The sequence below is a fragment of the Gymnodraco acuticeps genome, unplaced genomic scaffold, assembly GCF_902827175.1.
Source record: "Gymnodraco acuticeps unplaced genomic scaffold, fGymAcu1.1, whole genome shotgun sequence".
In the NCBI taxonomy this organism is placed as follows: domain Eukaryota; kingdom Metazoa; phylum Chordata; class Actinopteri; order Perciformes; family Bathydraconidae; genus Gymnodraco; species Gymnodraco acuticeps.
In genome coordinates, this window is record NW_022990559.1 from 1690742 (window position 1) to 1713792 (window position 23051).

Here is a 23051-nt window from a genome sequence, read left to right on the forward strand (position 1 = left end):
GATTAAGGTTAGAGATCTTCATGTTTAACAATTGTATTTTCTCTGTTTGCTAATTATAATTATACGTCATGCCTCTCTGCAAGATACACAGACCCGAAGGCACAACTGAGCCTTGACCTTGTTCTTGAAGCATAATAATTGGCAACCGGCTGTTTTAACTCCTAAAGGAAACGTGTCAATGTGTGATTTGTGTTCCAGGATGTAATGAGGAAAATAAGAAACAATAACACACTTTCTTTCATGGTCTATTTTTTATTGTTGGGTAAAATGACAAGCGTGTTTTCTCTATATAAATAACAATCACATGAAGGAACATACAGACATGGCTATGTGGCGGTGAAAGCGGTGATAGTGATCACAAGGTGCCCGTACAGGATGCAGATAATGAAAGCTGTGTGTTGTGTTTTCATTTCTTAAAAAGGAGAGTGTTGATTATGAACAGAACCTGGGTCAATCTGTACATACAATGGGAAAGTAATGGACTCACAGTCCACCGCTATGTACAGAACATAAATAGAGAGAAACGGTCAGAGGTCATCATCAGCAGTACAGTACAGTCGGGTTTAAAGGTTGGAAATCAAATAAAAATATATACGAGTTAAGATTAAACGGGAGAGACGGAATGTCTTTATATAATCTGTACAACTCAAAAGTCCTTACTAAATCTGAATACAGTTGCCCATTGTGATTCACAGAGTCAGAGTGCTAGGGTGAAAATGCATAGAAATGTGTCCAGCTAGGAAACCGCTTCACTCTTCGGCTACGTGTCTACAGCAGGAGCTTCCAGAAAGAGTTGTTTGTCAAAGACCCTCTACTTAAATACAACCCCACCCTCATTACTTCACATCGAAACATTCTGCAAATGCATGTCATCAAAAGCTCACTCTAAATGCTTTTCCTATCTTCTTTTCTTTTGGTCCAGAGATGTTAAAGTTATGATTTTCTTCCCACACACTAGTGCTCTAAATCCCTAGTTTCACAATGTGGAGTGTATAAAGCTGGTACGATTAAACTAACACTGCCACCAACTCTCATGTTTCTGCTTTGGACTAATAAAAGGAAAACGATAAAGATATCATTCAGAACCGTCCAACGCTGGTTATACATTTTGGATTAAAGGTTACAGAGCGTAATGACCACTCGGCCTCCACTTCAAACGGGATAGGATCACAGCGAGGGCTCGTTTTAATTAGACTGAATCAGTGACGGGCGGAGAGACGAGAGCGCTGGGTCTGTGAGGAACCACGCTCACCACGAATGGAGGGTCAAAGGAGGAGGTGCAGTCGGCAGTCACACTGGGAATAATTACGCTAATTCCTCTGACGGAGGGGAATTTTCCTTGAAGGCACAGGAAAAAGTTGGGATGGGAAAACTAAAAGTACAAGAGTAAATTCGCACATACACAGTTCATATATATATATATCTATTTCTGCCAATTCAGATAGATATTAGTTTTGTTCAGAGATTATCTACAGCATTCCCACACACTAAATATAACCAATTGTGAATAATAATGCAACGTTGCACATGTTTACCAATTTTCCTGAAAAAGATCACCAGCAATATCTTTATGTTGACTTTAATGTGAACCACCCATGATTAACTTGGCTTTAAGAAATTAACAATCAATTACTCCCTCATGTGTATTTTCTTTTTATACAAATCGTCAATTTGGTTTCTGAATCTGTGGTATCCATTATCACGTTCCAACAATTAAAACATCTGCAACAGAATTCAGTGCAACAGTACCCTTTGAGTGAAACAAAGCTCATTGGGCGTTCTAAGACTCGCCGACCCACACCACCACGTTGCCTTTGGGGACGTCGGTGATCTCGCAGTTGAGCTTGTTGAGCCGTCCGTCCAGAACGAAGAGGGAGTCTCGGGAGGGGGTCATGAGGTACTGTCCGAACAGACCGCTGCCGGCCATCACCCTGTTCCTGCCGCTCCACGGCCACTCGAACACCTTGGTGGCCTCCTTCAGGCTCTTGATCATCTTCACTTTGCCGCTGCTCAGCTCCACGAACAGAGCGTCCGTCTGGCGTCCCGAGCTGCCGAACACGTTGTACTGGTGGAGCTCGGTGAAGGAGCGCTGGAAGGCCAGGTCGGACAGGTGGAGGTTGGTGTGGATGTCAAAGGGATCCTGGATCTCTCCGCGCTCAGAGACCACCTGGATCCTCATCAGGCCGTCGCTGTCGTCCACGGTCACCAGGTAGTGGCCGTCCGGAGACACGTACGGCGTGCCGGTGACGTCTCCGTTCTGTCCGATCAAGCTGTCCGTCACACTGTCCACGATGAGCTGCGGCTGCGAGGCGCCGGTGGAGTCGGGCCTGCAGTTGACGAAGTAATAACCGCCGAGGTGTGTGTAGGCTACGGACTTGGGGATGCAGTTGAACTCCCGTAGGCTGATGTTTTTCACATAGGACATCGTCTCCAGGTCGATCTTGTGGAGGACAGGCTCATTTCTGTGAAGGATGAGGCCATATCTGTAGACAAAAGAAAAACAGAGACAATTATTTAATCAATATCACATTTTGACTTCTTGTGAAGGCGAAATTGTGACAGATTTTCGGCCATGTTAACATCATGGCTCTAGAGATGGCAATCGGTTGAATTACCTCTTTAGTCCAGAACAAGTCCAACATATATTGGATCGAGAGCCATCAAACTTTGTGAAGAGATCCATGAGAATGATCCTTAATATCCAATGTTATATGGTTAACATATCTGATCATTTAATGAGTAAAATACCGCCATCCCATCATCTCCGTTTAGTGCTACCTAGCATGCTTAACATTCTTAACAAAGACAGTACAATGGGAAACATTTTACCTCTTAAATCTTACCTTGGCTGAAGTGTTTAAGAGAATCTAACAATTAAAAGACAGCCACACTTAACAAGAAACACATTGAACTAAAATACATTTTAATTGTGTGCAACAACACTCTTCTTAGACAAGATGCCAAAGTTAAAGTTAAAGCAATCATGCATTGTGTTAGAACATCCACTTATAAGTCAGGAATGTGCCAGAAAAAAAAGTAGTGATGTATTTTGCTTAAAAATAAATCCACACATCAACTTGAATTACCTATAACTTTCACTTGGTATTGTTGGACTGGCAAACCTTCTTTAAAGACATGTTAAGGGAAAAATCCAAGAGTTATCTGAGAGATCCATTAAACTAATAGCAGTGGTCCCTTTCAATCTTCACATTGACAGCCCAGCATCATCTACACTTTCCCCTCTAATAGAATTATTGCAGTTTTATATGTGGCATGGATCAGTGGGAAAACTATTCATTAGAAAAACCCAAAGAATCCTAATGGCACATTATCTTTTAACAGCTGAACAAGTAGACGGGTAATATGCAAGGAGCTGACAGGCCTCAATTAAATGTGAATACCAACTGATCGATGCTGACAGCCACTTCAATCTTGCCGTCATTCATAATTTTTTATGCCATTTGAAGACCAAGCTGTCTGTACCTACGAACAGAAAATGGCTGCTTGAAAGCCACATTATTATCCCCGCGGAGGGAACCATTGATATGGGAGGCTGTGGCTCAGTGGGTAGTTTTCTGGACTTCGAATCACAGGGTAGCAAGTTCGAGTCCCACTGCGTCAGCATGTTGTTGTGTCCCTGGGCAAGACACTTCACCCCAAATTGCTCCTGTGGGGATTGTCCACAGTACTGAATGTACGTAAGTCGCTTTGGATAAAAGCGTCTAACAAATGACATGTAATACAAATCCAGAGATCGTTCTGACCACTGGGTCCAGACAGGAGGCAGCACTGAGCTGATTCAGACAAAAATGAGGAGAATATAAAGGTGATCTTTAAAATGGTGTGATGCCAGGTAGAAGTTTTTCGGATTACGTCCAAATTGTATTCCAAATGTCTTTTCCCTTTCTAAGAATTGTTGTCCTTGCACTATCTGGTGGGTTTCTGGCATGTCAAAAAGTGTGTTAGGATTTCTTGCAGTTACAGTAGTTCTGTGATTTCCCACAAACATCTGCTATAAAATATAGTGAGCTTGTTTGAACAGTATTGGAATATTTCTCCTTTGTTTACACTTAAGAAATTGAACTTAATGAAGACATTTAAAATAGGAAACTATAATTGATGATTTGCTTTTAGCTAACGGTGCAAACCTGTGGGAGAATCCAGGGTTGTGGGTTCTGCTTTTCTACATGACTCCCCTATCTTATATAGCTAGGCTGTGTGTGCCGCTTTAATAATGCTGTGAATGACATAGAACATTTAACAATGAGGAGGTTGTATGTCTTGGCTTTATGTGAAAACCAACCAAATTGGCTTTATGTGACTGTTATCTGTCAGTTCGAATACATCCAAACACAAGCGCTCTGACACTTATCAGGTTCTTGATTGTAGTTTACCCCACCTTTATCATTATAAAAAGCTCCAAAAGACAAACACTTTCAAATGTCCTGTCCAGTTTAAACCTGACATATTTTTCCTCCACTGTTGATTTAAAGACCAATATTCCCGCTCCGTCAAACTCTGCTGAGAAAGCTTTGCCTTGGATTGGATTTAATCTGTTGTGACAGATCAATGGGCAGGAAGTTAAAGGTCAATGCTGCATTGATCCTGCTATGAAAATATTATTTTCACCAGCAGCAGGATGTGTTTTCATGTATTGTAAATTAATAATCAGACATTGTTTGGCCTCACTCACAGCTGGGTTGCTTGGTTGGCAGACACAGATTGCTCTCAGCAAACTGACAGCTGCTGTTTGTCTTTTGTGCCGATGATTAATACATGAAAGATTCCCCCTGCTCTGACAACAGGGCTACGTTTAACTAAAGACACATCTTCATGACAATATTTTCACTTTACGAAGTGACTGGGTCTCAACACTTTGGTCTGCAGTCCAGTTACAGCTCCTGAGGTTTAAATGAATACACAGGGAATAGAACGATAACTGCTGCATAGTTACAAATATCGGTAACACAGCTATTCTTGTTCAGCTGGAGAAAAACAACGAATCAACATCTCCCCCGACTTGTTGTGTCGTGAGGCAGGCGGAGGAAAGGTGCATCCAGCTGCAGGGTGCTGTACAGCGAGTACAAATAATAAACAACAGGGTTTTCTGCTGACATGCCGAGTTCAATAAAAAAATGACATGTAATGTAGGTCGATGATTTAATGAATGACAGCCCCCAGAAGTTCCTGCTTGCTTTATAGTTGCTGCTGAGGGAATCCCCGGAAGTTGCTGAATATATGTCTGCTGCTCACACTCTGCTCATGTTGCTAAATCGCCTAATCAATGCTGCATTCCTGCCAACAGACAAATGGCTGTCTGGGTACAAGACCCGGAAATATACAAATCTGGCCCACGGGGCAGGACATTTCAGCTTCAAGTTTCTGCAAAACAACAACATTCATGCACACATTGATCTAAAGCTCTATGTGTACTTCAGCTGTATACTTTTGAATGTTCAGAGTAAATATACAGATTATGTCACCGTGTAAACAAGTCTAAATGATGAGTTTGTAACAACATTGGAACATGCAGAGCCAACTCTAAACTAAATGTGCTTCCTCCATCTGCCTCAGCATAATGCAGCGAATCACATCATGAATAGAGACCCAAGTTAGTCAGAATAAACCATCACTGGACATGAGGTGGAAACGTTTCTATAACTTTGACACAATCCAAGAAAACATCCCTCTGAAGTACGGGCCAAATAAACCGTTTGATGTACTTTATGAAGAAACACTTCATAAAGCTGTGCATATTGCAGGACTAGTGTAATGTGTGAACTACATTACTTGGTGTAGGATGTTTTTGTAATTTTTGGGCCAACTGTCAGTATTTTTTTTTCATTTTTTACAATTTAATAGCTTCCAAATAATGAGAATTTGCTGTAAAATGAATATCTTTAGAATGTATACGGTCAAACTTTTGAAAGGTTACAATGGCAATGTTTCCAGTTTTCTGACTAAACTACTAAACGTAATAATTTGTTATTTTCTGTAAAATAAATACAAACACTTCTGTGACAAAATGAACTAATATCAGTTTAAGTTGCTATTTGGTCTTCATGCTTGTAAAGGTGAATACATCATCTACCAGGCAATGAGCGGACCAATGTAAGATGCAAAACATTCAAACAATGTAAAAGTATTTATTTAGGTATTGTGATTTACATGTTGCCACTTAAACTTATTTGAATGGACCTGGCAGTTAAAATATATTTTCTAAGAGTTTAGAAAATGATGAGCAACTAGTCGGTAAAGATGGCCGTTTCCAAACACCACGGTTTTGTTTCCTGCAGGTCTCACTGGGTCTGATTACAGTCGAGGCAGAAAACCCCCCACACCACCCTGGACCCTCACCAGGGGAACGTTAACATCCGGAAGTCCTGCAGACCTCCTGCTTGTTCCTGGACTCTCAGTCTAACGTTAGGGACCGACTTTACTGTCCAAGTTTAACCTGAGTGAGACGACCTCAGCAGCATGTCTGTGCTCGATTAACTGAAATGTCAGAGGAGGAAAAGTGCCCACTGTCCCCTTGTGGAAACATAGCTTTATAATTGGGGCAATAAACATAAATAATTAATGCAAGACTAAGTGCACTAATGACATATAGAATTACTTTTATTGGGAAAAGAACCTGCCTCTAACCATATGCCAACAAACCTCAGCATCAGCACTGAGGAGGTGATTCAAGCGGTGTGTGGTCTGCCCAAGGACAAGTTAAGGTAAAACCTAATAGAGGTGTCTTACATAATAACCTAATAAAAGTAAATGTAACAACTACTACAGTGCAACAAAACAGGAATATTAAATGTGGTCTCTTAAACATAAGATCTCTAGCATCTAAAGCAATATTGGTAAATTATTTAATATCAGATTATAATATTGATATATGCTGTCTCACTGAAACTTGGTTGAGACATGAAGAATATGTCAGCATAAATGAGGCCACTCCACCCAGCCATATCAATACTCATATTGCCCGAGGCACGGGCCGAGGAGGTGGAGTTGCAGCAATCTTTGACTCAAGTTTACTTATCAATACTAAACCAACATTAAATGATACCTCCTTTGAAAGTCTCGTTTTTAGTCTTACGCATCCGACCTGGAAAACTTTGCAGCCAATCTTATTTGGTACAGTGTACCGTGCACCAGGTCCTTATTCAGAATTCCTATCTGAATTCTCTGAGTTTTTATCAACTTTGGTTCTTAAAACAGATAAAGTAATTATCGTAGGTGACTTTAATATTCATGTTGACGATGATAAAAATAGCCTTACTGTTGCATTTAACTCTATATTAGATTCTGTTGGTTTTTGTCAGAGTGTAAATAAACCAACCCACTGCTATAATCACACTCTCGACCTTGTTCTGACTTATGGTATTGAAATTGAGCAACTATTAGTCGAACCGCATAATCCTGCTTTATCCGACCATTTCTTAGTAACTTTTGAAGTACTGTTACGAGACTACAAAGCATTAGTCAAAAGCTCCTGCAGCAGAAACCTATCTGTTAGTGCTATAGCCAAATTTAAGGAAGAGATTCCACCAATACTTAACTCGATAGCATGTCTGCATGTAGGGGAGGAAACTTATACAAAATGTACACCACCCCAAATTGATCATGTTGTTGATAGTGCTACAGATGCGCTGCGAATAAAATTAGATTCTGTTGCTCCTTTGAAAAAGAAGAAAATAAAACAACATAGATTAGCTCCATGGCATAATGCCGAAACCCGCAAAATAAAGCAAAAGTCGAGACAACTTGAAAGGATATGGCGTTCCACTAAACTTGAAGAATCTCGTTTAATTTGGCATATTACTCTCAATGAATATAAGAAAGCACTGCGTAAAGCGAGAGCAGCCTACTACTCTTCATTAATAGATGAGAATAAGAATAATGCAAGATTTCTTTTCAGCACTGTAGCCAGGCTGACAGAGAGCCACAGCTCGATTGAGCCTTCTATTCCCATAGCACTCAGTAGTAATGATTTGATGTGCTTTTTTAACGATAAAATTGTTACTCTTAGAAACAAAATTAATGACCTCTTGCCTTTGACCAGTATAGTGTTATCAACAGCTCCCGGAAACGTAAGTTCTAATATTACACTCGATAGTAAACTAGAATGCTTTTCAGCCATAAACCTTGAACAATTAAATTCAATGATTCTCTCTTCTAAACCATCAACGTGTATCTTAGACCCAATTCCAACTAAGCTGTTGAAGGAAGTTTTTCCATTAATTAGCACTTCTTTATTAAATATTATGAATATGTCTTTATTATCAGGCTATGTTCCACAATCATTCAAAGTAGCAGTGATAAAACCGCTTCTTAAAAAGCACAACCTCGATCCAGAGGTTTTAGCCAATTATAGACCTATTTCCAATCTTCCGTTCCTCTCAAAAATTCTTGAGAAAGCGGTCGCAAAACAGTTGTGTGATTACTTAAAAAACAATGATTTATTTGAAGCTTTTCAGTCTGGCTTTAGAACACATCATAGCACAGAGACAGCTCTGGTTAAAGTCGCAAATGACATTCTAATAGCCTCTGACAAGGGACGTGTCTCTATTCTTGTTTTGCTCGATCTCAGTGCTGCATTTGATACTATCGACCATGATATCCTATTGCAAAGACTAGAGCACTTAGTTGGCATACAGGGAACTGCTTTAGACTGGTTTAGGTCCTATCTATCTGAACGCTCTCAGTTTGTACGTGTTAACGATGAATCTTCCACGCAAACCAAAGTTAGCCATGGAGTGCCACAGGGCTCAGTGCTCGGACCTATTTTGTTCACATTATATATGCTTCCGTTAGGCAATATTATAAGGAATCATTCTGTAAACTTTCATTGTTATGCGGATGATACTCAACTATATTTATCAATCAAGCCTGATGAAATTAATCATCTAAATAAAATTCAAGACTGCCTTAAGGACTTAAAAACGTGGATGACCTTAAACTTTTTGATGTTAAACACGACCAAAACTGAAGTTATTGTACTTGGCCCGAATAATCTACGAAACAAATTATCTAAAGATATACTAACTATGGATGGCATTGATTTGGCCTCCAGTGAGACTGTAAGGAATCTTGGTGTTATATTTGATCAGGATTTATCCTTTAACGCCCACATAAAATCAATTTCAAGGACCGCCTACTTCCATCTACGTAACATTGCAAAAATCAGGCATATCTTGCCTCAAAATGATGCAGAGAAACTAGTCCATGCATTTGTTACTTCAAGGCTGGATTATTGTAACTCTTTATTATCAGGGTGTACCAAGAAGTCAGTCAAGTCGCTTCAGCTGATTCAAAATGCTGCAGCTCGTGTACTAACCAGAGTTAGGAAAAGGGACCACATTACTCCTGTTCTGGCTGCCTTACACTGGCTCCCTATAGAACACAGGATAGAATTTAAAATTCTTCTTCTCGCCTACAAAGCCCTTAATGGGCAGGGGCCATCTTACCTTAAAGAACTCATTATACCCTACTGTCCTACTAGGGCATTGCGTTCCAAGAATGCAGGGTTGTTGGTTGTTCCTAGAGTCTCTAAAAGTACAATGGGAGCCAGAGCCTTTTCTTATCAAGCTCCACATTTGTGGAATCAGCTTCCAGTTTGTGTTCGGGCGGCAGACACCCTATCCGTTTTTAAGAGTGCGCTTAAGACCTTCCTTTTTGATAAAGCTTATAGTTAGGGCTGATTAGATTCAGCCCCTAGTTTTGCTGATATAGGCTTAGTTTGTCGGGGGACATCTTACTTCTTCCTTCTCTCTGTCTATACCTGTGTACTCTCATGTTTCCGATTAACCCAGCTTCCCCAAATGTCTTTCTTTTTGGTGTCTATATACGCCGGGATCCGGAGTCATGGATGATCCTGCGGTCCTGTGTCCTGGATTGCGAGCCCTGGATCTTGAGTCGTGGCTGTGGTCCTGGATCATAGGTTCTGGATGGATATCCTCGTGGATTCATCTTCCTATTATCACACATGCATTTCCAAACATTTGGACTACCTATGTTGCAAATGTATTATCTTTTCAATTTACACACGGCATCTATTGCACGTCTGTCCGTCCTGGGAGAGGGATCCCTCCTCTGTTGCTCTCCCTGAGGTTTCTCCCATTTTTCCCTTTAAACTGTGGGTTTTCTTCGGAAGTTTTTCCTTGTACGATGTGAGGGTCTAAGGACAGAGGGTGTCGTATTGTCATACTGATATTTTGTACAAACTGTAAAGTCCACTGAGACAAATGTAACATTTGTGATATTGGGCTATATAAATAAACATTGATTGATTGATTGATTGATTGATTCAATCAATGTGTCTCTGATCATGTTTAAATGAAAAATGCCAGCAGCTATTCACATTCTGTCTAATTCAGTTGTTTTAAAGTTTATAACAACTGTGTGTGTATGTACTTTTAAAGAACGAGCAAACACAAACCTGCATGGCTTTTGAAACGAGCAGAGCTGAGTTACTGCTGCATGTACTCATCATTATGGTGCTTAGCAACATAATTGCACTGCCTACCTTTGTGTTAGAAACATAGCGGGTTACAGCAGTGTGCTCAAACACTGAGAACATTCTTCACAGCACTCAGGTTTCTCACAAAAAGAAAACCAAAAAAGAAAATGGCAAATAAATATCTGCAAATGTGCCATTATGACCTGACATTTTGAAGACTAAGAAATGAATGAAGAAAATAGGCATTAGCCGTAGTCTTTGTGGCTTAAAGATCAGTCTTATGAACACCTAATCCGTCTGAAAGCTTCTTATGTTGAAGGTTGCTTTGATTTTTGTAACCTTCGCTCGGAGGAAGTGTTCATCCCTTAGATCTAACTATTCTGATTCTGATAGCAAAACAATAACAAGTGTTGTGTGAAGCTTAACTCAAACTACCTTTCTGTGTCTATTTGGATAATTGTGCACGAAAGCAGCTCTAAGAAATAGATTTGTTTCTTCGATGTGATACATTTTTAATCAAGAACATGTTCTATGGGGATCAGTGTTAGTACCTGGCTTCTGGATTTTAAAATGGGATATAAAAAGTTAATTCCACAGCTAATGTAACTAAGGGTTTATTTTTAGATCTTTTCCAGGTGATTGGCTACGGTTTATGCAGCACAGACGACCGCTGGGCCGTTCTCCAAAAAACTCCCATTAACGCCGTAACAGAGCGGCACACACACTCAGTTTCACACCAAATGCCCGTCCAAATCATTATCACAGTATTGAGTCTAGCAGAAAAAAAAATTGAATGAAATGCCAATGGGGTGAATGTAATTTGCAAATCAATTTGCATTAGCAGCGCTCTTGGATCCTGCCGGACGCACCTGATGTGGTTAATGATGAGGCTGGAGGCGGGGAGGAAGAAGTCGTCCACCCGGTCGAAGCGTCTGCCGATGGGCTGCGTGTGAACCGTGTGATGGGAGACTCGCCCACTGGCCTGATTGATCACCTGGTGAGCACCAACGAAGAAGAAGGTGGGCGTTAAATATGAGCGTGATGAATACAGTCAGTGCTGCAGGTTTAAGTCTTTAAGTCACACTGTAGCTTATAGCTTATGAGTTGTTGTAGTTGAATATACATATCATAATGTTAAAAAGGAACAATTAGGCATTCATTAGGTAATTTACATGATAAGAGAGTTATTATTATGAGGTTATCATGTGTTGCTAAGAAAACAACTTAAAATGAGTTTAGGTAAAATATGTAATGGAGTATATATCAGCAGTAATTAACATACAGCTTAGAAAAGATCATGATCACATATCTTAAAAAATAACTGAGGAGGTCTTATTCTGCTGATTTTCAGGTTCATATTAGTATCTAGTGTCTCTACTGTGACATGTCTCCATGCTTTAATGTTCAAAAAGCTCTTTATTTTTCTCACATTGCCTGTGCTGCAGCACCTCTTTTCACCCTCTGTCTGAAACCAGAGCCCAGTCTGCTCTGATTGGTTAGCTGGCCGGCTCTGTTGTGATTTGTCAACCGCTTAAGCCCCTGTCACACTGTCCCGAAATTGACACCCGATGGACACACGACTATGGAATTGTGAATTTCGCACGAAGATGGCCCCGAACCTCACACGAAGGCAACATTTACATTACATTTAAGACATACAACTGCAATGAAAGTCCCAAAAACAATTATGTTACAGTACTATGATACTGTACTGATATCTTCAGACTTTGTTCTTTACTTTATCCGTCGTTATATGTAGAAAATATTACATTTTCTCCGTAATGTTGTTTCCATAACAACAACAACTTCCTGTCAACTGTCCTTCAAAATAATATATTATATCTTTTTTAGTTTCACAGAACACAAATTGGGTTATTTACATAATATATTTACATGATTTTGTTGTGCAATAAAACAACCCGATGGACACACGATAAAGGAAATGTTCAAATTCGGCTGTGATCGTAGCAACATCGGGCCATTCGTGAGGGCATCTTAAGCCATCGTATGACCGCCGGTGGAGTTTCTCAGGCTCCGGCAGCAACTTAGTGAGCGGTGGCAAAATCTTTGGCATGCCAAAAAATTGCCGAAGGACCTTGCGAAGGTTCATTTTCATGTTGAATTCGTGTGTCAATTTTGCCCTTCGTAAGGCCATCGTGAGGGCATCTTGTTATCATCGGTGCCATCGGGCATTCGCCCCGATCAGAGTGAGGGTGAATGCACCGATGATAACACGAAGATGACACGATTTGACAAGATGCCCTCACGAGTGCCTTACGAAGTTGCCGCTCACGAAGTTGCTGCCGGAGCCTGAGAAACTCCACCGGCGGTCATACGATGGCTTAAGATGCCCTCACGAATGGCCCGATGTTGCTACGATCACAGCCGAATTTGAACATTTCCTTTATCGTGTGTCCATCGGGTGTCAATTTCGGGACAGTGTGACAGGGGCTTTACATATGTCCCGCCTCTTAGCCTATTACGCACAATGTGTTGGAGCGCTAGCCAATAGAAGCGCTATGTATTACATACAGAATTGTAGCCTTTGCAGACTATTCACATGCACACAAACCTACATAACACTCTATACAGGGAAAGCGGAAACATATAAATAGGGCCTCTTTAAATTGTATATTTTGTTGTCCCACTATGGATATCAGCACTTTATCTCACGCCAAATGTGCTGGAGCTTAAACAATTGGAAATGTGTCACTCTCCAAATATTTACCCACTGAACTGAAAGTGATTATTAAGCGCCTCTCATCAAGCAAGACAAACAAATCCAGGATTGGAAATCCCTGAGAGGCTGCAATGATTACTGCAACATTCATTCCATATTGGAACAAAGGGAAAATCTGGTCATTTTAATAGTTAGTTCCCTGAGAAGACAGTCATTTTTCGGGTGATTTGAAATAAACTGTACCTGTGTTGCTAAGAAAAAGTTGTTGCAGGTAAAATAAAGATTGAATGTAACTAATCATTGTGTTTGTATGACTATTACATTGTTTTGTTGACAAACCTTTATATCAGAGTCTATGTAAATAAATCATTTTGATATTGTAATCAGCGCTTGTCGACTGATGTGAAATGTTTTTTATAATGATGGTAATCTATTCAAATCAGTACACGTCATGACTTAATCGTTTGAGTCCCTTTTGAAGCAATTTCAAACGTTTTGCTAAAATAAGCTTAGAGGAATACTTGTCATTATTTTTGATGTCGTGTAAGATTGTCATTCTTTAAAAGCAGTGACCAGTTAATTTATTGCTATTATGTAGATTTCTGATGTGAGATACAAGCCCTCAGTCTTTTTCCTTATTTCTGAGGTGTGTGAGCTTCAGAGTGTGTGCTGTTGTCACCACTTTTTAATAACACTTGTGCATGCGGAGCAGACATGTGATCGGTGTGCAGGTCTGCTTTGATTGTGCCACAATGCACAAAGCTAATTTCACAGACCAAACCTTGCATTATGAATTTCTGTGCAGGCGATGAAAAGCTGAATTTTCTAAGCAAGTAAAACCACTCGAGCTGCATCGAGATGACCCTCAGAGGAAGAAAAATATGTTTTTATTTTGAAATTGATTACCATTTCATTACATATTTATTGATTCTATTTGTAGCATGATCTTCAAATCTGTCTCAGGGTGACACAGTCTGTAAGTGTAAGGAAGGTGACTCTTCTATTCAAGAAGTTGTTTACACCAATATTTAGATAACATTATATGACTTCTAACCATGTTTTTGACCTGCTGAAACATATATAAATATTCAAGTATTTCCCTGTTCGGCTATCATTGATGTGACCACTATGGTGGACCGCTATGCTGGGTAATTGGTCTTGTTGATGTTCTAGCGTTTAGCAGTAAATTGTCCTTTGTTTATCTCCGTGCCAGAGAGAATCAGGCTTTTATTTTTCATTTCCTCAGTTGATGCAAAATCAAACCCTCCTCCATGTTTACCTGATGTCTTGTTAGATCAGTAAAGTGTCCATTTCCACATCACCTACACAATCATTAAAATGTGACTTTTCTATTTCCTAAGCAATAAACTCTTCCCTTAGACTTTTAATGTAAAACGTTTTGAGTATTGTTGACATTCGTTTAAAATCTTTCACAGGCTAGTTGAGCTAGTTCAATTTCTGATTAATACTTGTAACGAAAGATTTATTGTTGATGTTAAGTAAGATTTAATTAGCTGATTATTGTGTTTCCAATGGCTTGACCTTGATAAAGAATTCAACATTTTGATATTGTTAACAGCACTAGATGGTGAATCAGTTGAAACATTTGAGTTTTTCAATATTTGTAGGACATTGCAATCTAAAGCCATCACTTTGGCTGTGATGGAAATGTGTTATCACTCGTGAAAATAATTAACATATTTTGTGATGTGTTGTCAAGAAGACACACACACATATTCCAGCCCTTTGCAAATGAGCTTTTGATCAAATCCTGACAATGCTGAACGTCATCATATCAGTGCTTGAGTATCTAATTCTCTGCCTTTTCACAGGGATACGTCTCTGCAGAGATACTGTATACATATCATGTGGGGGTTTTATTCAGGAAATTGTGGACTCACCTGGAGAGTGGGGAAGTTCTTCTCCACGTCTCCCCAGCTCAGCAGCCACACCTGGTCATGAGATTTGTCGTAGTGAAGCTTCACGGGATAAGGGTCGGTGCTGAAAGTCTGATGACACACACACACACACACACCCCCACACACACACACACACACACACACACACACACACACACACACACACACACACACACACACACACACACACACACACACACACACACACACACACACACGATCAAATCAAACCAAACTGAGCCTTTTAAGACAGCAGGTCCACAGAATAACAATTCAAGGCAATCTAGACTTTGCTTTTGAAGAGATCCTTCTTTGATGTGCAGTGGTAATGCTTTTGGAAAGTTTTCCTGCAGACTAATGCATCAGGGGTTGACAGGAGCGGCGCTCCTTTAACAAGGCTGTGTGGAGGTGGGCTTTTTATGTAGAAGGTGTTTTTGCTGTCAAGCTGCATAGCAAATCAAGTGGTGACAGACACAATTTCTTCACCACTGAAATAATGGCTTTCAGTATTTATCCGACACACGGCGGCAATACTCTGAGAGAGAACAATGGATGAGTCGCATGTGACAGAAAACCCTCCTCATGCATTATGTCCACCTGAAAGCAGACAGCTCAAAGAGAATAGGCAGATCACAGGGGACAAGCATGCTAACAACAGCGAGAGAAAGCAATCATCTTTTTTAAAAGAAAATTATTGCCAGCCTGTATTCCCACAATCCTTTCTTTGCTGTTTGCTTCGCAGCACTAATAGTATTGTTTACCTAGGCAAAATATATATTGTATCACTGAGCGCTAACAGCTCCTCAGAGGTTTATTGCACATAAGATGAGGATATCTGTTGAATTCTAACTAATCTCTGAGCATGTAGTCATCGGAGGGAACAGGTGTTCCTGTTCTTTTCTCTTCACTAACAAGGTTGTGTCTTCCTGGTCGAATGTACTTATTGTAAGTCGCTTTGGATAAAAGCGTCAGCTAAATGCAATGTAATGTAATATAATGTAACAACTTTCTTCTGGCTGAGGAAGATTATGAAGATCCGCATCCCATATGTTTGTGTAACTTTACGATCTGACAGCGAAGAAGAGTCCGGCAGTCAAATGAGTCATCACAGCGCCGTCAAACATTTACCCGTGTGCATTTTGCAATTAATTGGTAATAACATGCAAAAAATACAATCTGCTCATTCAAAAAAAGTCTTCACCGAGCATTTAATTAGTTACAAATTTCAGGATGCTATTTTGCTATTTTCTCATTATTATGACTTTACGCACGTCAATCATATTAATAATTCAGTGAAACCTGGAACTGGAAAACCAAAACTCGTGTCTCTCGTGCTATTCCAGACGAAAGGCGGGTTCAGGTGGTTAATTAACAACTGCTAATATAATGCGATGAAGCTAAAGCTCCAGGCACCTGAATAATGAGCCTGTGACAGTCTCTGGGAGCCAACCTGTTTACTGGCAGGTCCCCGAGAGGCTGGCAATCTGTAAACCAACACGGTGTCAGGAACATCTGCAGGGATCTGTGCAGCCCTGGATTACCATGGCACTCCCTGAAATGTACTGACACCAGGTGCTGTAGGCTAGGGAAGGGTAAGCCTTCCCAATTATTTGTGTCACTGCATCCTGGTAAAATAAAAAATATAATGTACCCTATAATGTTTGTGTATTTGACATTAGCGCTGCTATGCAGCCACCTGTGCCCTGTACTACGAAGCCAGTTCAACAGACCCTGGATATCTTTGAGTTATCTTAACTAACCCTAACAAACGAGATCTCGCTAAGCGGTCCGACGACGCTGGTTATCAACTCGATAAATCAAGCCTTTCTCTCTCCAGCTGAGAGCGCGTTCACGTGAAAGGGGCGGGGTTAGCTACATTTGACCAATCACAAACAGGGACAAGCGTCATACTTCATTAATGAAAAGTAAACTAATATTAGACAAATATGAACTTTAAACATCCATGACTTAAACATATAATCCAGGATACAAGCCACAGAGTTGCACCTGCAAGGAGAATACAGAACAACTTTATTTATTAAAAAATAAATAAACTACAGTGTTTGAATCAATGCGTACAGCAGTTTTATGATATCACTGCCCCATATAAGACACGAGTGGATCTGACTTTAATTACATGTGAGTGTTTCGTCAACTTAATGTGTTGCTTAAAATAATACTTCTGCATACAGTATGTGTGACAATGTAAGTGTTGCACGGCCAGATACGGCTCGAGAAGCTGACTCAGACGGAAATATTGTTTTTATAATATATATATATATATATGATATATTATGATATTATATGATCGATGATCTGATTGGTGATGTGATATGAATGATAAGTGCGACACGTCGGCGTCTTCTCTGCATACGGCAGTTTAAACTGTATTTCCTTTATCCTGTAATATGACTTGAGAGATGTAAACTCCGCACACTGAGCTCTGATTGGTCAGCAGGCGGTGCTTTCACTGAGTTGATCTCTTTTCTATAGACGCCATAGGCGGGCATCGTCAGGTACAAAATAATTATTTAGCCTTCCCAAACCTGAGCCTCACGCTCCGCCTATGACTCACACCCATGTAGGGAAGGAGCTCCTTCCTGAGAATGCCTCGCACATATAAAATTCCCTCAGGAAAATAAATGGTGCTGCTGCTGCAGGGAGTTAGAGGAATTGCTTCTTGCTGCAGTTGTTAAAATATCTATGAAGGGTTGCCAGGTTACTGTATCCGTGCGTCTTGGGGTTACTTGGTTACCACATCGATGGGGCGGTTAAGTGTAGGTCCTGACTTCAGCGGTAAGTATAAAACCGGTCAGGTCAGGGGTGAGCAGGTGAACTAACGGATGGAAAACGGATCTTAAAGCTGGATAAACAGGACTCCAGATCGATACCCTTACAGGGCTTTGGAGTGGAAAACAAAAACACATTATAATGCGGAAAAATCCAATAGATGTTGAACCTGATGAGACAACATCCTGTAATCTGGTGTCCAACTAGTGTAGGGGTTTATCAAACCTGAATTAATTTTACATTATTATATTAAATTCATAAGGTCAAAATGTGGAGGTAAATACAATTATATATCAAATACATTTTAACAATAGATAATTATTGAGTGGCAGCCTGGTTAATGTGTCAGCAGATGTAAAATCATGATTAAATGTACATCACACGTTGTAATAAAAGGGGACGTTATGCATCGTAAGGTCCAAATACTAGAGGTCTTGATTTTAGTGTGACATGTTGATATTTAAACCAGCAAAATTGCAGATTAAAAACGTTCATGCTGCTGTTTTTCTACATTGCTAAAAAAGGCAAGCTGTTTCGGAAAGGTTGCAAATAAGAACAGCGCTTAATGACAACAACATGTTGACATCTATCAGTATCAGGTAGAGCCTCTAATCTGATATCATTAGCAGGAACTGAAAGAAAATGTAAGATTATTTAGCTATGTGTCGTTTTAAGTCAACCTCCATGTCTGCAGCACACGACAGCACTCACTCTTATTTATGAGGATCCTACTAAATTATAAAACAAGTAGAATTTTTTAAGTGCAAGCGTAACCAATGTGCAAGCTGTTCCAAGAAATACAAAGTTTGATGTGCATTTTTAGTAAAAGTTTGAGCAAGCAGTTCAACATTCTCAAATCATAGTGAAGGATAATGTATTGTATCAAAAATGAATCCTCGAGTCAAAGGGGACCATTTTGTGAAAACAGTGTCCTTCATTCCTTCAATGTTGTGTTTAAGAAATGTGGCCGTGGGAAGATATGGGAGTTTTTGGTTAGATTGTTAGAATAAGATGGAGAGAAATAATACACTTTCCTCCTTCAACCTTGAGTTTTTTTTACCCATATGGAGACTAAAAAAACTCCTCCATCATCAAACATTGTTGTGCGGAGCTGACAAATTTGACATGGACCTTGTTTCCCAATTTATCCCGAACAGTACCTGGATAGCCTTCTGAGACTGGATGTCAACTATGAGCACTCGATCCAAGGTTGGCTGCGTCACATAAATAAACTTGTCCTTGATGTTGACCGCTGATGACCACACACACCTCTGAACCTCCTCTCCTGGCGAGGTGGGGCACACCTCCTCCTGGAAGAACAAAACACACACACACACATTCTCAGTTAATTGTTTTTCATATCACAGGGAAACACGTCTCATTAAAAAACAATTATCCTCATCCAGACGTTACTCTGTGTTGTTTACGACGAGCGGTCTTATCTCCCGTGCTGATGTGAGTCGTGTTATCTTGGCAACTTAGATAAATGAGCTTTGCAGGGTGCTGAAAAATCTCTGTAATCGCTGCTAGTTGTCCATATATAGTCCACACGGCACAAAGCCTGCATACGACGGTTCAGCTTTGAGTCCTGGCAGCTCTCACGTTCCCGGCTAACAAGAACCTCAACTGGCCTTCTGTCTCTGGAGCTTTCCCCCCCCCCCCCCCCCTCCTCCCCCTGGTTAAACAAACCTTCAGACCCTGTAGGACGATTTAGCGAGCTGCTGGGCCAGGAAGGATGAATAGAGTGCTCCGGCATTGAAGGATGAACTCTTTCTTCCATATTTACAACCTCACAGTCAAATGACTTTCCACAGGGCGACAACAGCCATATGAAAGCAATCCATCTGGGTACTTTCCCTCTACATCAGGGCTCTGACCCCTTTTTGGGTGAAAATATCTGTCATTTGACTGCCGGTAAATATAGTTTCTGAGGTCTTTGCCAGTCGGATACAAAAACATTAACAATATGGTGCTCACTAGTCTCTCATGCAAACCATTTAACAATGTTATTAAGGATCAATGATTAGTGTCAAAACATGGTGAAGATTGAAAGTGATATCACAGGGGATTGATGTCCAATCAGTCTGTCGGTGGAGGAGTGGACCAATGACCCGAGTGTGATGTGAGGTTTTTAACATTATAACAGTTTACTTTGACGATTGACCTCATTAGCATCCTAATTAACCTGTGATGAGGGTTTTCCCACAGATGTAATGACTGACTGACCCATTGTTTCAGATTGTTGTCCTCTCTGTGGATGTCCTAAAGCCACACATATTTTTATTTTACTGTCCTTTTTGCCAAGTGAAAGTAAAGAAAATCTCTGGACCTTTTTGTTGTTGTTTGACGTTCAATAGATGACACTGCAGCTTTTTTTAAATTAATTAACGCAGCACTATCTTCTTTGGTTTACCCCCTGCTTATGTTTTATCCGTTGAAAGGAAGGTTAATTTGGGAAGGCATGCAACACTAACATCTAGAGATGTGGTGTTGTTCAGAATACTAAACGATGGCAGTGCTTTGGCATTTTTGGCTTCACAACAATGTCAACAGTGTCCATTTGTAGCACCATCTGTTAGTGTTTTAGAGCTCAAACAAGTTAGGAAGGTCTGTTTTTAAAGTACAGAAATCCCTGCTCCGGCTGAAGTAATCGTTGAGTCACTGCTCGTTGAGACTCCGTGAAGCTCCTGCAGTCCCACGCTGTGGCCATTTTGTGCTACTTGGCTGTAGGCCTACATCTCTGACTTTATGCACCTCAAGAAGAGAGAAATCGATGCCCAGCTGAGGGTGTGAACGGAGGCGGCTGTAATATTTCACTGTTGGTGTTACGTCTGTAAATGTGTGGGGGAAATGCATGTATATGATTCATGTGGTGACTGACAGCTTCTAAAGAATGCATGTAGGCCTATTATTTTCCCTTTATTATGGAAATGTCCTTAGAAAAAAAGCACTGTGTGTATTTCATGGATTCACTTTAATCCATACCACATACGGCATTATGCAGCACTGGAACCATGCCAGGGAAAGCACAATGCTGCATTGTATTGTTTGGAAGAAAGAAATCACAAATGCGTATAAACTACTGCTTTATATTGCTCTCACTTGTAAATGTGATGATATTTAAAGAGCTGTGTTGACAAATATAATGTTTTCTGCTTCTCCCCAGCTATGCCACTGGATGATTTGTAGCACTAATATATTTGTCACACCACATCAACAACATCATCTGTGGGGAGGGAAACTGCGGTAAAAAGTGAAACGGCAACATCTCAAATGTCAGAAAGAGGAACTTAAAAGCAGCAACACTCGCTTTTATTTCTTAAAGGTGTTTCTGTAACGTCTCGATCCAAACTGCTGTAAACTTGCAGTATGATGGGATGTGTCGGGTTCAGAATATTTCAGCATGTGCTGTTTGTCAAATGGTTGACAACTCAATTGGAATTTAAGCTTACAACCCTAATAACCACATTTTTAAATAACCCTAATCCAATACATAATTACCAGACAGAAGGCTATGTACACGACGATCATTGTTTATAGATTTACACCCTGATTCTTCTTTCTTTTTTTGTTCTATACTCAATTGTGAACCACAATGGAAAAATTAGGAGCTCAGAAAAAGCTTCTGTTGAAATTGATGGGTAAGAAACTAAAGTAAGAGCACTTTATTTCGGTTAAGCTACAACAACACAAATGAAATTTAAAAAGGTACAATTATGCTGTATTTTTATTTTTATTTAAATGATCATAATGCAAACCTTTTCCTACAATGAATCTGCATTATAGACTGCGTTTCGAGTTTCATTTTTAACACACGTTGTAAATTGAATCAAAACAAAACCTCATCAAAACGACTTAGATTTAGTATAACATGAGGGTGTGGCTTAAAGCGTACGTTAGGAAGCCGACTTCTGGTTGCACACAGGACCCTCTCATCCACCCCAACCTCCTCCCTGCACTTTGATTTGATTAGATGTAGGTTTTGGGAAAGTCATTTTTATGAGGCCAGGCTAACATTGTACATTTTCAATACATACCCACAATACTTCCAAATGTCTGACTAATAAAGAAAACCTTTGAACATCAAAACAGGACTCCACACAATGCTGTGGCAGCTTGAAAACATGTACGCCTCTTATCGGTCACAGAGGGATGAAAGACAAATATACCTTCCGGACCGACTTTAACACAATTGGACATCACAGTGTTTTTCCCGCTACTGTGTGTATCGCAGTAAAACACTCTATATGGTACTTAAGGATAATGGATTGGCTGTGCTATTACCATAAACAAATCAATCAATGCTCCTCAGTGATGGAGGAAACGTGAGCTCCATGTGTTCGTGAAGCAATCCCCACATGACAGAACTGGAGCTGGCATCACAGCGTTCGCAGTGATTGATATCCTAATACAAGAACACCTCTCGGAGGAACGCTCCGCTGATTGTTGTGCATTCATGGCATCGCTTCATGTATAACAGCCATCCAATCAGCAGCCGGCTCCTGGATGGGAAGCTGCTCAGGGGAAAGCGTCCGTTCAAGAACACATGTAAATCTAACAGGTATCCATCAGCGACTCGCTTTGAATATTTTTCTGCTAAGAGGCTTTGGGGATAAACTGTGTTTTGGTGGGGGAGGCCGGGTGGAAAGACTCCTCTGAGAGGTGAAACCCCCTCTGACTGCCTGTGGTCTTTAAATAACAAACACACCAGTGTACGGTGGCCTTCGAGTCCACTGGGCTTCGTTTTCTGGAGCTAGCAATATGAGACAGAAGAACTTGTGACGATCTGCCCGGGGAAATCAGGTCGGCTGAATTAGTGATTACATTATACGGGTAATATATCACATTTCTGCATGAACATTACAAAAACAAAACTAGTCTTATGTTTTATAAGATGTTGATTTAAACTTAGATTATTCCAAATGTATATATAACACATTTCAAACCCAGAAAAACGAAATCTATTTAAAGGGCCCATGTCATGCTTTTCCGGTTATTACCCGTCCCCTTGTTGTTATGAAGGTTTGCATGTAAACGGTCTGCAGAGTCACAAACCCTCAAAGTACACCCTGTAGCGAGTAAAACTCTAACACAGAAAATACCTGTCTATGCTGCCCCAGAACGCCTCGTTGGGGTTTCTCAGTTTCCATTGTTTGCTTCCTGGTTTCTGTGATGTGTGAATACCCAAATCAACAACAAATGACCG

The 23051-nt window shown here is 40.3% G+C and overlaps 1 protein-coding gene across 1 annotated transcript in view; it reads right to left on the minus strand.

Annotated features, from left to right (window-relative positions):
* Positions 1-236: 236 nt before the first annotated feature.
* Positions 237-23051, minus strand: part of fstl5 (follistatin-like 5) — a 200649-nt gene continuing 177834 nt past the window's right edge. The window contains exons 13-16 of the mRNA XM_034227644.1: positions 19006-19155; positions 15038-15145; positions 11326-11450; positions 237-2483 (exon numbers count right to left, since the gene is read on the minus strand). Of these exons, the coding sequence (XP_034083535.1) occupies positions 1781-2483; positions 11326-11450; positions 15038-15145; positions 19006-19155 (1086 nt within the window). The 3' untranslated portion in view covers positions 237-1780. The remainder of the gene's footprint in view (positions 2484-11325; positions 11451-15037; positions 15146-19005; positions 19156-23051) is intronic.